General features: G+C 46.9%; 1 protein-coding gene across 2 annotated transcripts in view; it reads left to right on the top strand.

Moving 5' to 3' along the window:
* MED13L (mediator complex subunit 13L) overlaps positions 1-12652 on the top strand; it is a 179354-nt gene extending 166702 nt beyond the window's left edge. For both annotated transcript variants that reach the window (XM_048323263.1, XM_048323262.1), the window contains 8 exons: positions 551-774; positions 1185-1327; positions 2512-2670; positions 3886-4062; positions 6147-6301; positions 8190-8351; positions 8654-8766; positions 9800-12652. In XM_048323263.1, coding sequence (XP_048179220.1) covers positions 551-774; positions 1185-1327; positions 2512-2670; positions 3886-4062; positions 6147-6301; positions 8190-8351; positions 8654-8766; positions 9800-9932 — 1266 coding nt within the window. In that variant the 3' untranslated portion in view covers positions 9933-12652. The remainder of the gene's footprint in view (positions 1-550; positions 775-1184; positions 1328-2511; positions 2671-3885; positions 4063-6146; positions 6302-8189; positions 8352-8653; positions 8767-9799) is intronic.
* Positions 12653-14328: the final 1676 nt, after the last annotated feature.

Genomic DNA, 14328 nt, shown 5'->3' with positions numbered 1-14328 from the left:
TTCCAAGGCAAAGATGGGTTTGGGGTGCCCATGTGGGAAGCAGCTTTGCAGAAGCTGATCCAGAGGTCCTGTTGGACACGATGGATGCTCCGAAGGAGCAGCAGTTGGGCTGCCTTGGGAAGGTGCCAGCAGCACAGCCAGGGAGGTGCTTGTCCTCCTCCCTTCTGGTCTCCTCAGAACAAGAAACTCAGATGCACTGGAGCAAATCCAGCCAAGGACCTGAAGATGGTAAAGGGACAGGAGGATCTGACAGCTGAGGGGGTTTTAACTCCTGCCTATGTCAGAGACTGGTCCAAATGCTGCTTTCATGCCCTGGGTTACCTGTACATAAAAAGAAATCCTTAGATAAGGTTTGAAGTGCATCAGCTGTAAGTGGCAGCAGTGAATTGTCTATAACCCCCTTTTCCCAGTCTCCCTCCTGACTAGGAATGCTTTGAATTTACTCACTGTTTCAAGCTCCCCTATCTCTGTAGTCACTGCCAGTGCGTGTGTTCCTTGTGTTCAGTAGTTTCTGATCTATCTGCTGATGATTGTGCTGACTCTATTGCAGAGGCCCAGCCCAATCCAGCTGTACTCACCTCCTTTCATCCTGGCCCCCATCAAAGACAAGCAGACAGAGCTGGGAGAGACGTTTGGAGAGGCCAGTCAGAAATACAACGTGCTCTTTGTTGGGTACTGCCTGTCCCACGACCAGCGCTGGCTCCTGGCGTCCTGCACCGACCTGCACGGGGAGCTGCTGGAGACCTGCATTGTCAACATCGACCTGCCCACCAGGTACTCACTGCCCTGGGCTTCTCCCATGGATCTGTGTCACCAGCTCCTTGCACATCCCTCCCCTTCCCTGCTCAGGAGATCATGCTGGTGTTACAGTGAGAACATTTCAGTTGGCACTTGTAGAATTTCGTATCTGCTCAGGGAAAAGTGACGGAGTTACATTTGTGTTACAACTGTTTTGCTTACAAATCCTACCTTGAGGAGCACCTGGTGTGTTGCTCAGCAGTTTGATGGCACTGCAGTATTGAAAGCAGACACACAGATTTTCTTGTTAGTAGTAGTAAAAGGTAAGTTAGGGACTGTCCAGAACTCCTGTAGAGGGTAAGCAGTGGCATTATTAGGGAGAACAGAAATCTGAATATTGTCCTTGATTCTCCTCTCACTCTTGTTTTTAATTCCTTCCCCTGCAGGTCAAGGAGGAGCAAGCTGTCTGCCCGGAAGATCGGGCTGCAGAAGCTCTGGGAATGGTGCATCGGCATTGTCCAGATGACATCCCTGCCCTGGAGAGTTGTCATCGGGCGCCTGGGCCGCCTGGGCCACGGGGAGCTGAAAGGTGTGCAGTTGTCAGGGCTGCCACTCCCGGGTGTGAAGTGAGGACAGGGACCCAGAGGGCAAGGCAGGATGGCTCAGAACTGATCACAAACCTTCCAAACTAAAAACTTGAGTGTGATAATCACACTACCACAGAATTGTTTAGGTTGGAAAAGCCCTCTGAGCTCATCAAGTCCAACTGTACCCCCGCACTGCCGAGGCCACCAGTGATCCATGTCCCCAAGTGCCACATCCACACAGCTTTTGAACCCTTCCAGGGATGGGGACTCAGCCATTCCTCACAGTTTTGCATCACCTGCAGACTTGCTGAGGGTGCACTCTGCAAGTGACATTAGATGGGGTGAATTTAGCTTAACCTTCCCAAGTTCTGTCTTTGCTTCCTAGAACCATGACCTTACAAAAGGTAAACAAGATGTGCCAAATTCTGTCACACGGGATAGGCTGTTGTTTATTTTGACAGAGTTTAGTGAGGGCAAACATGGATGGGGAGCAGATATCCAGGCTTCCCAGGCAGGTCTCCTTAGGAGTTTATAATCTACACCAGAGCTGCTGAAGCCCTTTCTCTCCCTTTGTCCCCGTCATTGTCTTGACACTGATGCCCACTTGACCAAGTGGATCTGAGTGTAAGGTACCTGACAGAGAAATTACCAGGATCCTCCAAACTGGAATTTCCTGGGCCATGATAGCATGGATTACAGGAGACCTGGCTGCAGGCCTACCCTGGCACTGAATTCCTGTAGTGGTTTCCGTAAACCCTTTCCTTGTTTGTGCCCTGGGTCTGATGATACTCCCTCGTGTTGTGCAGGATTTGCAGTGCCCTTCCAAGGGAACTCAGGGGCCTTGTCACGTGTTAGAAAAAGTTCTGGGCAAAGTTACCTCACACGGGGACAGAGACAGGATTCAGTTGTGATTCCTCAGCTTAAACATCACTAAATAAACAAAAAGGTCTTGGAAAAAAATGAACAAAGGAAAGCCAACAGACTGTCATGGAATAAAACATTCCCCAGGAGCTCCTCGAGCACCCAGTTTGCAGGGCCAGACCCCTCATGTGCACAGGAGTCAGTCCTGGAGAGTTTGGGATTAGGAAAATGCCAAGTGTTGGGAATGTTTTGCTGTTTCCAGGTGAGTGCTGGCTCTGCCAGCTCTGCGTCGGCTCTGTCCTCCCACGGTGCTTTTCCCTTGCAGACTGGAGTATCCTGCTCGGGGAGTGCTCCCTGCAGACAATCAGCAAACAGCTCAAGGAGGTTTGCCGCATGTGCGGCATCTCCGCAGCAGATTCCCCCTCCATCCTCAGTGCCTGCCTCGTTGCCATGGAGCCACAGGGATCCTTCGTGGTGATGCCAGGTATGTTTTAGCCAACTATGGCAATGCCAGTGGAACTCTTCTTCTATCACATTTCACACTTAGGCACAATAATTTTGGGATTTCTGTGAAGACCTTGACTAGCATGGCTGCGTGTGGCAAAAAATAGGTTGAGCCAGCAGAATTCTCTGAAATACCATGGGGAGAGCAGGCTCGTGAGGGAAGGTGACTGTGGGCCACTGCCAAAGTGCTGATGTGTTCCTTGGGGAGGCCGTGGGCTCCGGCAGCCCAGTTCCCATGGGTTGGAAGTGGTGTCACAGACACCCTCGTGCACAGAGGAGGCTGCAGTGGGAATGAGTAGGAGCCTGTGGAAATGGGAATAAGAGTAAGCCCTCTTGCCTTCTCACATGCTGAAGTTATTTAGAGAGTTCACTTACAAGCAGCAGTCCATGGGCTTAAGTTGAAATAAAATTAACTGTTGAGCCCCTTGCTGTCTTACCTAAGCAAGTACTTTTTAACGTATGTGTTGACACATCCTTAACATATCCTTACAAACCACACTGGGGTTTTTTAAGTTTAGAAAGAAAAGACTAATACATGGAGCAGAATTAATTGAGCTTGAAAATTACTTACCATGTTGAATATTTTCAAAGCAGAGATTTTGTAATGTGAGAAAACAGATGGCAAATTAGGCTTTTTTCATATCACAGTAAAACACAAAGAAAGACCCAAATCCTTCAACAGAATCTTTTTTTCCTTTAGATCCTGACATGTAATTAGGTCAACAGCTAGCAAAAATTAGGTTAAAATTGAAGGTGCGAGTTAAATACTGCAGAAGAAGGTGTCTCTGCATTGACTGTTGGCACCCTCCAAGTTAATTGTTGGTGGATAATTGAGAATAGAGGAGGAGGAGGAGAAGCTTTATTGTTCTGTGGCTTTATTTTTATGTTTGTGTTCATATCGACCAAAGTGGGGTTTATTTCATAATTCTACAGAGATTTGTGTGAAAAATCAATTTAACTCCCTCATTTAACAAGTAAATATTTGATTAAGGGGCAGGAGAATGACAGGAGAGGTGGGGCTGGTCTTGATCTTATTGTCAAGCTCTTGCAGCAATTTAATCTTTTGAAGATAAGGCCCTTCAGCCGTGTCTGTGAGTTTGCAGAGCAGGTGGGGTGGGCAGAGGTGTGCCTGGACACAGAGCACGTGTTTGGGAGGTGATGCAGTGACCGCCTGTGCCCTTGTCTCCGTCCCCAGACGCGGTGACCATGGGCTCGGTGTTCGGGCGCAGCACGGCGCTGAACCTGCAGTCGTCCCAGCTCAACACCCCCCAGGACGCCTCCTGCACACACATCCTGGTGTTCCCCACCTCTGCCACCATCCAGGTGGCACCTGCAAATTACCCCAACGAGGATGGCTTCAGCCCCACCAACGGTGAGTGAGAGGGAAATCCCTCAGCGCCTTTCCAGGGCATCAGCAGAGCTGAGCTGGGTGGGAATAAACCCCTGAGGGGGCCAGGGTTCTGCACGGACCCCACAGCACCCCAGCAAGGGAACCACGCAGGGCTTCAGCTCCAGGGGCATACAGGCTCTGTGCTTTCCCCGAGCGTTTTCAGAGTCACACCAGTTTGTTCCCAAAGGGACGTGGAGCAGCCAATGGAGTGAGTGGCACAGGCCAGAACGTGCTCTGTGCTGTTGTGACTTGGTCAGGCCAGCCTGCGTGTTCCAGTCGTGCTTCACATCGTGCCCTGTTGTGTGCAGAGCTGACAGGAAGGAGGCACTTGCAGAATAGGGGAAATATCCCAACCCGAGACTTCCTGATGCCCCCAGAGTGCTTTTACACTGAACCTGCAGCTTGAGTCAGCAAGACTCTAGTTCATGCTTTATATCAAATAAGCATTTTCCTGCTTTGTCCCAACTCCTTTAAATGAGTGCAGAGCAATTTAAACCAAGAGTGACTACAAACACGTACAGTGGCTGTGTTAATGAGGAGGGCGGTTGGGCTAGAGAGGAAGGCAGGCCACTGCTTTGAAGGCTTTGATCTGTCCCTCCTGGAATGTCCCAGGGCCTCTGAAGGGAAGTTGCCCCTCTCAATCCCTGTCCCAGGAGGCCCCGGGATCCCTCCCGAGCACGACAAACATTAACCTGCATTAACCTGCCCATTGGTGCTGCAGATGTTAATTAGAGTCAGGTACAAGAATGGCCTTTTCCAAAATGGTGTTAAATTTAATTTTCTTAGCTCTGCTCTACTTAATGATTAAGCTGCTTCCTCTGCCATTAGGCAGCTCATTTCTGCTCTGGGGGCCAAGCAGAGCATGACATTAGCTGTGGTTTGTTTACTGAGGCTGTAGGACACAAGTTAATAAACTTCAGTTAAATCACTGCTCCGGCAGTCCAGAGGTTCTCTTTGGGAGATGAAGGAAAACAAGCACCTGCCTGTTTCAATACTGGGCCTTCAGGTGAAATTAGTTCAGGACACACATCCTTTTCCATGTTACACAGAGTAAATTCCTCTTTTTCAAGAGAAATTGTTATTTATTACATGTAGGATGTATGATTTCTATTTAGGGCTTTGTGTTTTAGTATAAATTTGGTTGCAATTCTAATTAATGCAGTTCAGACAGCTCCCACTATCCCTGTCTGCCCACTAAAATGTACTTGAAATGTCATTATACGCTTGGATTTCTTCGCCTGCTGAGAAATCTGGGTAAGAAAAACCCCTCTAAACCGTATTGTGATGTTGTAATTTTTGGCTCTGTGTTGATGGTGCCTTATCCTTCCCTCCCATAACTTACTCAGGGTATTGTAACCTGTGTGCAGATGATGAGTAGTGGAATCCACAAGACAAACACATCTTCCCAGTATCTTTAGCCCTCCCCGCATATTAACATCAACCAAATTAATACAGCCAGTTATGCTAACGAGCTGTGTGGAACTCCTGAGGTGAAAGTGGGATGTGAAAGCTCCATTGTTGGGGATCCTGGTGCAGTGTTTGAAAGGATCCCGAGTCCCTGGCTGTGAGAGGGGCCTTGCTGCTCTCACAGATTCTGGGGGCAGTTTCCTTGGAGTGCCAGGGCTGTTCCCAGAGTTTGGAGCTGGTGTGCAGCTCTGGGAGCCTGAGGAGCAGCACCTGTGGCAGCAGCACATGGAGCTGGGTGTGATAATTCCAAGTGTTTTGTCAGGGGTCTCTGTGACCAACAGCACAGAGGTGTCAGTTGTTCTGTTACAAAGTTCAGTCTGGATTTTATGGAGCTGCTACAACGGGAATTCTGTTCACTCTGTGGCCGCTGCTAAAATTCATTATCCCAAGAGTTGCCTGCCAACTCTCCCTTTCAAGTCAAAGGTTCTAAGGGGGATTAAATGGTAAAGTGTTTATCTCTGCTTTTATCTATCTTAGGAGTATGTAAAAGAGAAAAGGGAATGATAATAAATTAAAGAGAATGGTAATAAATTACAAAAATTTCTTGGAGAAAAGAGTAGAGCACGTTGGAAATGATTTTCCTTTCTTTTCCTTTTCAGATGACATGTTTGACCTCCCATTCCCAGATGACATGGACAATGACATTAGAATTTTGATAACAGGGAATCTTCACTCTTCACCAAATTCCTCCCCAGTTCCTTCCCCTGGATCACCATCTGGCACTGGAGTGGGATCTCACTACCATCACAGTAGGGTAAGGCTGGAGCACCATAGGGCACACACTGCTTAAAATAAAATACAAAGAAAGACCCAAATCCTCCAACAAAATCTTTTTTTTCCTGTAGATTCTTACATATAATTAGGTCAAAACCAAGCAAAACTTAGGTTAAAACTGAAGGTTAAATACTGCTGGAGAAGGTGTCTCTGCACTGTTTGCACCCTCCAAGTTAATTGTTGGTAGATAATTGAGGGGGAGAGAGGAGGAGAGAGCAGCTTTATCACAGCTGATGACCCTGCATAGATTTAATCTGTACTCATCCATTCTTTCCTGGAAAATCCTACGGAATGTCCCTGGCACAAAGTGACAAGTCTTTGAGAGAAAGGAAGCTGTGACAGCCCTGTTCCTGTGGATTTCAGGGGAGGCAAGAGGGAGAGAATTCTCCCAGTGATGAAACCCTGCCCATGGAAACTCTGCAGGTGCTGCATGGTTATGCAAATGTTGCTTTTTTCTTAGGAATATTTAGCCCAGAGCACACAGCATTTGGGAGTTATTTTTGTTTGAAGTGGCTTTTATAAAGCCAGTTCCAACATCAGTGATTACTTAAAATGCAAATTATTTTTGGTAATTCAAGTTATTTTTTTGAATTGGCATAGCTTGGATCAGGTTTGATGGAACTCTTCCACTCCTACATTTAATCATGTAAGACTGAGCTGTTCTCTTAAAATGGTTTCCATCACAATTAGGTAGAAGCTTTATGCTTCATAATTTCCTGTGAAGTTTTGTTCTAAAAGTAGTAAGTTTAAAGCAGTAGCATATTACTTCTTTACTAAATGATATGGTATTTTATGAGAGAAACAGGGTAACTTTTATACCATTTTTGACACGTCACTGAGATGTCTCAAGACCAGAATTCTCACTCCTGAACATGACTGACTAAATGGTGCTACTTTCACCCCTGGAAGGAGAAAGTCCTGCCTGTGTTTTCCTTGCAACCTCTGCCAAAATGCCTCAGTGGCAGCTTTAATAAAGTCAGTGAGGGAGAAATGCCTCCTGCCTCAGCCACAGACATGCTAATCCTGCATTTTGCTCAGTCCACAACCACCTTGTGTGGATTGTGCAACTCTCCCATCAAAGGCTTGATAACAGCACGTTGCTGTCCCAGTTACTCCAAACTGGTGTGTGGGCAAAGGAAAACTTCTAAATTCTGCTGCCAAGCCCCGCAGCCATAAATCACAGCTCCTCGCTCTCTCCCCAGTTCACTCAGCAATCCCTGTTCTGTCCCACTTCTTTGCAGAGCTTGCTCTCACTGGATCTGCATCCATTGGGAGCAGCCCTGGGAGGTTCATGGCCTTAGCCTGGAGCCCGGGCCAAGCCCGTTCCAGCTGAACCCGAGTAATTCCGATTAACCATTAAGCCAGGCCTGGTAATTGCAGTGTAATGTTTGGCTTTAGCAGAGCAGCAGTGTGTGATCATCCCCCCGTGGGCCCGGGGTCAGGGCAATAATTGATGGCTGGGCACCGGCCCCGTGTGCCCGGCTCCCAGTGCTTTCTGCTCCAGGCTTGTTCCCTGCCTTGGATTCCTGTCCAGACCCACTGGAAGGGATTGGCAGGGAGAGAGTTGTAATTGAGCTGCTTTCTGTGCAGTGGAATCTTTTCCCTTTTTTTTTAACCTATTGACATTTATGGATGAAGTGAACTGCTCTCCCAGCTGTTTGGGAATCTACAGTGCTTCTGAAACATAAGCCTGGAGAACCCCACTACAGGGGAAAAAGGCAGGGCCTGGATAACTTTGACTAAGATTCCTGACTGACTAAAGGGGAGGGCTCATTTGTCACAGGACAGTAATTAGCAAACAAAGTCACCATTCCAGGAGTGGGCTGTATTGACACAAACCCTCAGAGCTGCCTTCTCCCTCTCTGCAGAGCCAAGGCGAACGTCTCCTGTCCAGGGAAGCCCCTGAAGAGCTGAAGCAGCAGCCGCTGGCTCTGGGATACTTCGTGTCGACTGCCAAAGCGGAGAACCTCCCGCAGTGGTTCTGGTCCTCCTGTCCTCAGGCCCAGAACCAGTGTCCCCTCTTCCTGAAGGTCTGTCATGCTCCGCATGGAGCACTCGCTATCCATCGCTATTTCCATGCCTGTAAGAGCTGCAGGTGGGGTCTGTGGTGTCAGTGGCCCTGAGACCTCCCACTCCAGAACTGCGAGCTCCAGTCGGTTTATTAAAAAATGTAACCATTAATTTGGAAATACACATGGTCATGGTGGGTTCAACACAGAATTGCCAACTTCCCACGTTGTCTTGAGGTGATTCAGCATGGATCTGTTTCTTGGGAATCTTTAGCAGTACCTGCTGTATGAGGAGTTAATTTTTGCTCTTTCCCTCTGCACAGGCCTCTCTCCATCACCACATCTCTGTAGCGCAGACAGACGAGCTTCTACCTGCCAGAAATTCTCAGCGAGTTCCGCACCCCCTCGACTCTAAAACTACATCAGATGTCTTGAGGTAACACCTTTGAGGTTTTCATTTCTGCCCTAAACGTTTTGGGACTGAGTTCAGAGGTTTCAGAGGAACCTTTCTCACCTGTCACAATTATTTACCTGTTTCATCAGCAGTTTCTAGCCCTGCTGTGCCCTACGTGTGTCTCAGGGCATCTCCTCCTCCAGCTGCCAGAGCAGGGCTGTGAGGGGGAATTCTGTGGTTTCCCACTGCTGTGCACAATGATGCCGAGGAAACTCAGAACAGCTCAGCCTTGCCAGGGGGACGCACCTTGGTTTGCCCCCTCCAGACTGCTCTGTTCCCCTGGGATCTAATTTGGGCTGTGCCACTCATTATCTTTACTCACCAAACCAAATGGATTTGGAGGACATAAAAGCATTCCCTGATACCACTGTGCTACGACTGGGATATCAAGGAGCCACTGTTCCTGAATGCATGCAGGGTGTGCGTTGTGTTGCTCAGGATGACGTGAGGCCTGTTTGCCTCCATCCCACCTGTGGGACTGAACACAGGTGTGTGTGATGAGAACACAGTGTGGGGCACCCCACTGAACAAACAAACATCAGCAGGGAACAGCAATGTCTAATCTAAGGAAATTGGGGTGTATTGTTCTAGATCTCAATCTGCGTCCTCTTGGAGGACTGAGCTCTCACAGTGTCCCAGGTATTGAGTAAAAGGAGGATGCAGTGGACAGGGAAAGGATGAGATGCAACAGACACAAGTTACAAGATGAGAAATTGCAGTTAGATACAGGACCACAGGAACAGGGTGAGCAAATACTGGCACAAAGTGGAGGTGGAGGTGTTGAATCCCCAAGGCTGTGACGGCAGTGGCATCTGAACCACTGAGAGTCCAGAATCTGTGTGCTGGGGAGGGCCTTCATGCAAATAGCTCAGACACAGCAAACGTAAACCCTCCTGGCTTTTAGTGAGGTTCCTACTTTGCCAGCACACTGGCAGCCCTGTCAGGGTGTGCCTCCAGGAGATGCCTTAACAAAGCCCCCCAAGGCAGGCTGTGATGTCTTTCCCTTGCTGTGCAGGTTTGTGCTGGAGCAGTACAACGCCCTGTCCTGGCTCACGTGTAACCCGGCCACGCAGGACCGCAGCTCCTGCCTGCCCGTGCACTTCGTGGTGCTCACCCAGCTCTACAACGCCATCATGAACATCCTGTAGGACACACACAAGCACTTGTTCTTCTGGCTGCTTCTCCCCTCCGCCCAGGAACGTGCCACGACCTGCGAAGAGCTCAGTTTGCTTCTCTTCAGACCAGTCCTGTGCTGTGCTTCTGTTCCTCCAAAAGCACATGTGAATTCTGCAGAGTTCAAAACTAAACTACCCATTAACATCTCTGGCAGCTTCAATCCAAAATCTGGGAACATCCAAGAACAGTGAACACAGAGTAACCTCAAGCCAGTGTTAGTTTGGTGGCTCAGTAACTACTGGTCAGTGTGATTATTTTTTTTAATATTTTATTTTTTTAAGGAAGACTACAGGATCTTTTTGCATTAGGAACTGATAAAGACCTGCGAGCAGTGTCAGCCCTGCGAGTAAAAACCACCTTGTAGTGACCAGTTCAGGTGTTTCGTTGTTTGATCGTCGTAAGCTGGGACTTTGCAGGAGGAAAAAACCACAAACACAAAACCACAGTCATAGTCTCGTATAAATATTGGAGTTTTCTGTCTAGCTGGAGTTCCTGTCAGAGTGGATTGGGATGAATGCATGCATTTGTTACCTGTCCATGTAGATATGAATGGTCTGGAGATACTTTATTTATTTTTAGGTTTGGGGAGGGGAGGGATTAAATTATAAAGGACTGGGAACAGTACAAATACCTTAAAAATCCAGCTCCGTTCCACTGTAGGGTTATTTATCTACAGACCTCTCACTCTTCTGACCTGGAAATCAAAAGTGAAGCTCCTAACAATCAAAGGCTGGGAAGGGAAGCGTGTTCTGGTAAGGATATCTTGTATTTTAAGGAATTCTCCCCTGCGTTTAGCCTGGTTCAAGCAAGGAATGGCCAATGTTTAATGAAGGATAACACTACCTAAGGCAGAAGAGTGAGAGGGAGATAGGGAGGAAAAATACTTTAAAGCCCAATGTCAGGGCAAGTGGAAAGTGGTAAATTAATCTATTGTAGAGCTATGATTGAAATATATTTCCAGTAAATTTAGTGACGCTAGAAAAGTATTTACTGAAAGCCAAGTCGCCCTTTAATTCTGGGCAGACTCGTCCATGTACATATCCAAAAATATGGTTTTTGTTTACACTAAATCAGTCACAAATCTGGTGTATTTTTTCTGACTATAGGAATATTATTTCAAAGAAATAATTTTTAAAAATTATATCATTAAATTAGTACTTGAAGTTACACCACTGTGGTGGCAAAGTTACTTTGTTTAGTGAAATGATCGCCATTGGGAAGGTTAATGGCTAATTGAAGTATTTTTATGACTCCTTCATTCCAGGCTCCAAGGGGTTCCTATTCCAGCCCCATTCCCTCATTTCTGGGAGTGCACTGGGCAGCAGGAGGGGGCCAGGGTCGGGCACTTGGATCAGGCTGGGTGACCCCTCCCCTGGCTGTGGAGAAAAACTACCAAGTTTAGAGTTCTTCCAAAAGACTTTCATGTTCTGGTTAAAAAAAATGAAATTCTATGATTTTAAAAAGTATTTTTCTTGAGATAATGTAACATTTAAAACAAATTATATAAAATAATAAAAGAAAAAAAAAAAAAGAATTGCTTGTGTAATGAAAAGGTGAAGGCAGGGGAGGAACCTGTAAATGGATTATTTCCTTCCTTGCTCCACCCCTCCGTGTGGGTGTCCTCTTTGCAATGTATAGGTTAAAAAAAATCTGATATCAAACCATTTGTATCTAATGTGTACAGTGTAAAATTGACTTTAAAAATATTGCAGTACTATTTTTTCTTAATCAGAAAAGAAAATTCTCAAGGCCTTTTGAAGAGCATAAAAAGATGAAGATTGTAAACTTGTATAAAAAAATTTAACTTGGGGAGGAAAAAAATGTAAAGTAGACATTTGTAATCTTTTACCATTTGGGGCTTATTTGTTCCCAGGATTCATCTGAACTTTGGATTATTATTTTGCTTATTGTTTTTAAATGGGCCGTTTTTATCCAGGGGCGTTTCTTCCCCACAAACCTGGTTCTAAGCAAAAATTAGAAATTAAAAAAAGGGCAGCAAGGAGTAGTTTTCATCTGGTGTCTTTTATTTAATTTTTTTAAGTTAAGAGAAGCTGGTGACATATTTATACGTTTTTGTGCAAAATAAATGAATGGCAATAGATTTTAAAGAAAAATCTTATGTACTTCAGTGTGAAAAGTTCTGTATAATATTTCCCTTAAATATGCATTATTTTACTTGTGAGTTTTTTACTGAATTAATCTGAAATGTACAAGCCCTGGCTTTCCTACAGAGTGAAGAAAGTTATTTTATTTTTTTTTTTATTTCTAACTTCGGAAAATCATGCCTAAATCCAGAATTATTATTACAGTTGTTTGAGCTAAAGGGAGCAGGAGGGTGGGGAATGTCCAGCATGCTTGTATGTATATTTCAGAACCTTTTTTAAATGTAAAAGCTGTACATTTCTGGGGAGTTCTGAATTTCTTTTTGTTTTCTTTTTTTTTTTCTCTGAGCATTTTGCAGTGAGCTTCTTTTATATATAGCCGACAATTTGAAAGAAAACAAAAAAAATGTGAAGTTCATTTTAAATCTACAGTATATCGCTGGTACAATACACTAAAAAAAGACTTTGATAAAAAGAAACAATAATAATAAAAGACCTCCATTTTAAATGTCATTCATATATACCTTGTGGATGAGAGCTATATACTTTTACACACTTTTTTAGATGAATAAATTATTGAATTACTGAAACTGTTAGTGGAGTTTTATTCTTGTATTGAACTCTGAGTTTTTGGCATTCCCAGGGAAGGAACTGCAAGGTGCAGATCCAGGGATGTGAAAGGAGCTGAAAATAAACGTTTCAACATGGCTGTTGTGAGGGGAAGTTGGGTGTCGCTGCTGCCACGGATGGAAAATCCTGCCAGAGGGGTGGGTAGGAGCAGCCTGGGATAATCCAGTGCCACGGGAGCAGTGGCTGCTTTCCAAGGGCAGCCCCAAATGCAGGGGCTCCAGCAGCGGTGGATGAAGTTCTCCAGCTGCAGCAGGTGAGCGTCCAACAGGAGCTGGCAGGGGCAGGTCAGGCCCGGCCCCTCTCCCTGCACAGGGCCAGGGCCGCGCAGGACAGCCCTGGGTGAGGGAGCAGAGCCGCGGCCTCAGGCTTCCCAGAGGAGCTGCAAACCCCACGGCTGCAGGAGCGGGACTCTCATGATCCTTGGGCGTCCCTCCCAGCTCAGGATACCCTGGGATTCTGTGCTAATTGTGAATTCTGTGCTAATTGTAGGTGCTGTGGGCAGGGCTGGGTTGGACTGTTGGACCGCAGGTCTCTTCAGAGCGAGACACTCTGGGTTTAGCAGAGTCATTCCCAAATACAGACCTGCCAAAATGACACTAAATGGACAGCTGTGCCATGCCAGGATGTGGGGGTTGGAGCCAGCTGTGCCATGCCAGGATGTGTGTGTGGGTTGGAGCCAGCTGTGTCATCCTGGGATGTGGGGGTTGGAGCCAGCTGTGGCCAACCCAGTGTGTGAGGGTTGTTGGAGCCAGCTGTGCCATGCTGGGATGTGGGGGTTGGTTGGAGCCAGCTGTGCCATGCTGGGATGTGTGAGGGTTGTTGGAGCCAGCTGTGCCATGCCGGGATGTGGGGGTTGGTTGGAGCCAGCTGTGCCATGCTGGGATGTGTGAGGGTTGTTGGAGCCAGCTGTGCCATGCCAGGATGTGGGGGTTGGAGCCAGCTGTGGCCAACCCAGTGTGTGAGGGTTGTTGGAGCCAGCTGTGCCATGCCGGGATGTGGGGGTTGGTTGGAGCCAGCTGTGCCATGCTGGGATGTGTGAGGGTTGTTGGAGCCAGCTGTGCCATGCCGGGATGTGGGGGTTGGTTGGAGCCAGCTGTGCCATGCTGGGATGTGGGGGTTGGTTGGAGCCAGCTGTGCCATGCTGGGATGCAGGGACAGCCCCTGTTACAGCAGTGCTAGCTGGCAAAAGGGGATGGCGGAGTTTCTGCAGACCCCAAATGTTTCACAGCTGATGTTTGTGGCTTAGTCCCTTACAAAGAATCCTAGAAGAACTCCTTTTCCATGACAGCTGGAGCCCATATGAGCATCCAGTGACTGGGTGGAGGAACTGCCACTCCTTTCCATGGCTCTTTAATGGCCATTTGGGATTTCCTCAGCAGTTGTTAATTCTGGTCCACTTTGAATTTTGGTGCATCTTACTTCTGAATTTAGATAGTTACAAAAATAGTCCTGAAGATTTTACCTTTTTTCAAAACTTTCAAGCTTGTATCTTTTAGTTCCCTGTACTGTAGTTCACTGTAAATAATGGTACTAAATGACACTGTTCAATCACCCTGTCTGCGTTTGTACTGAACAGTTACACTTTGGTCTTTCCCTGTGAGAGCTGGAAGTACCTGGAATTACTGCAGAGCAGTAT

The sequence above is a fragment of the Corvus hawaiiensis genome, chromosome 18 (assembly GCF_020740725.1).
Source record: "Corvus hawaiiensis isolate bCorHaw1 chromosome 18, bCorHaw1.pri.cur, whole genome shotgun sequence".
In the NCBI taxonomy this organism is placed as follows: Eukaryota; Metazoa; Chordata; class Aves; order Passeriformes; family Corvidae; genus Corvus; species Corvus hawaiiensis.
This window is presented reverse-complemented; position numbering and strand designations above follow the sequence as displayed.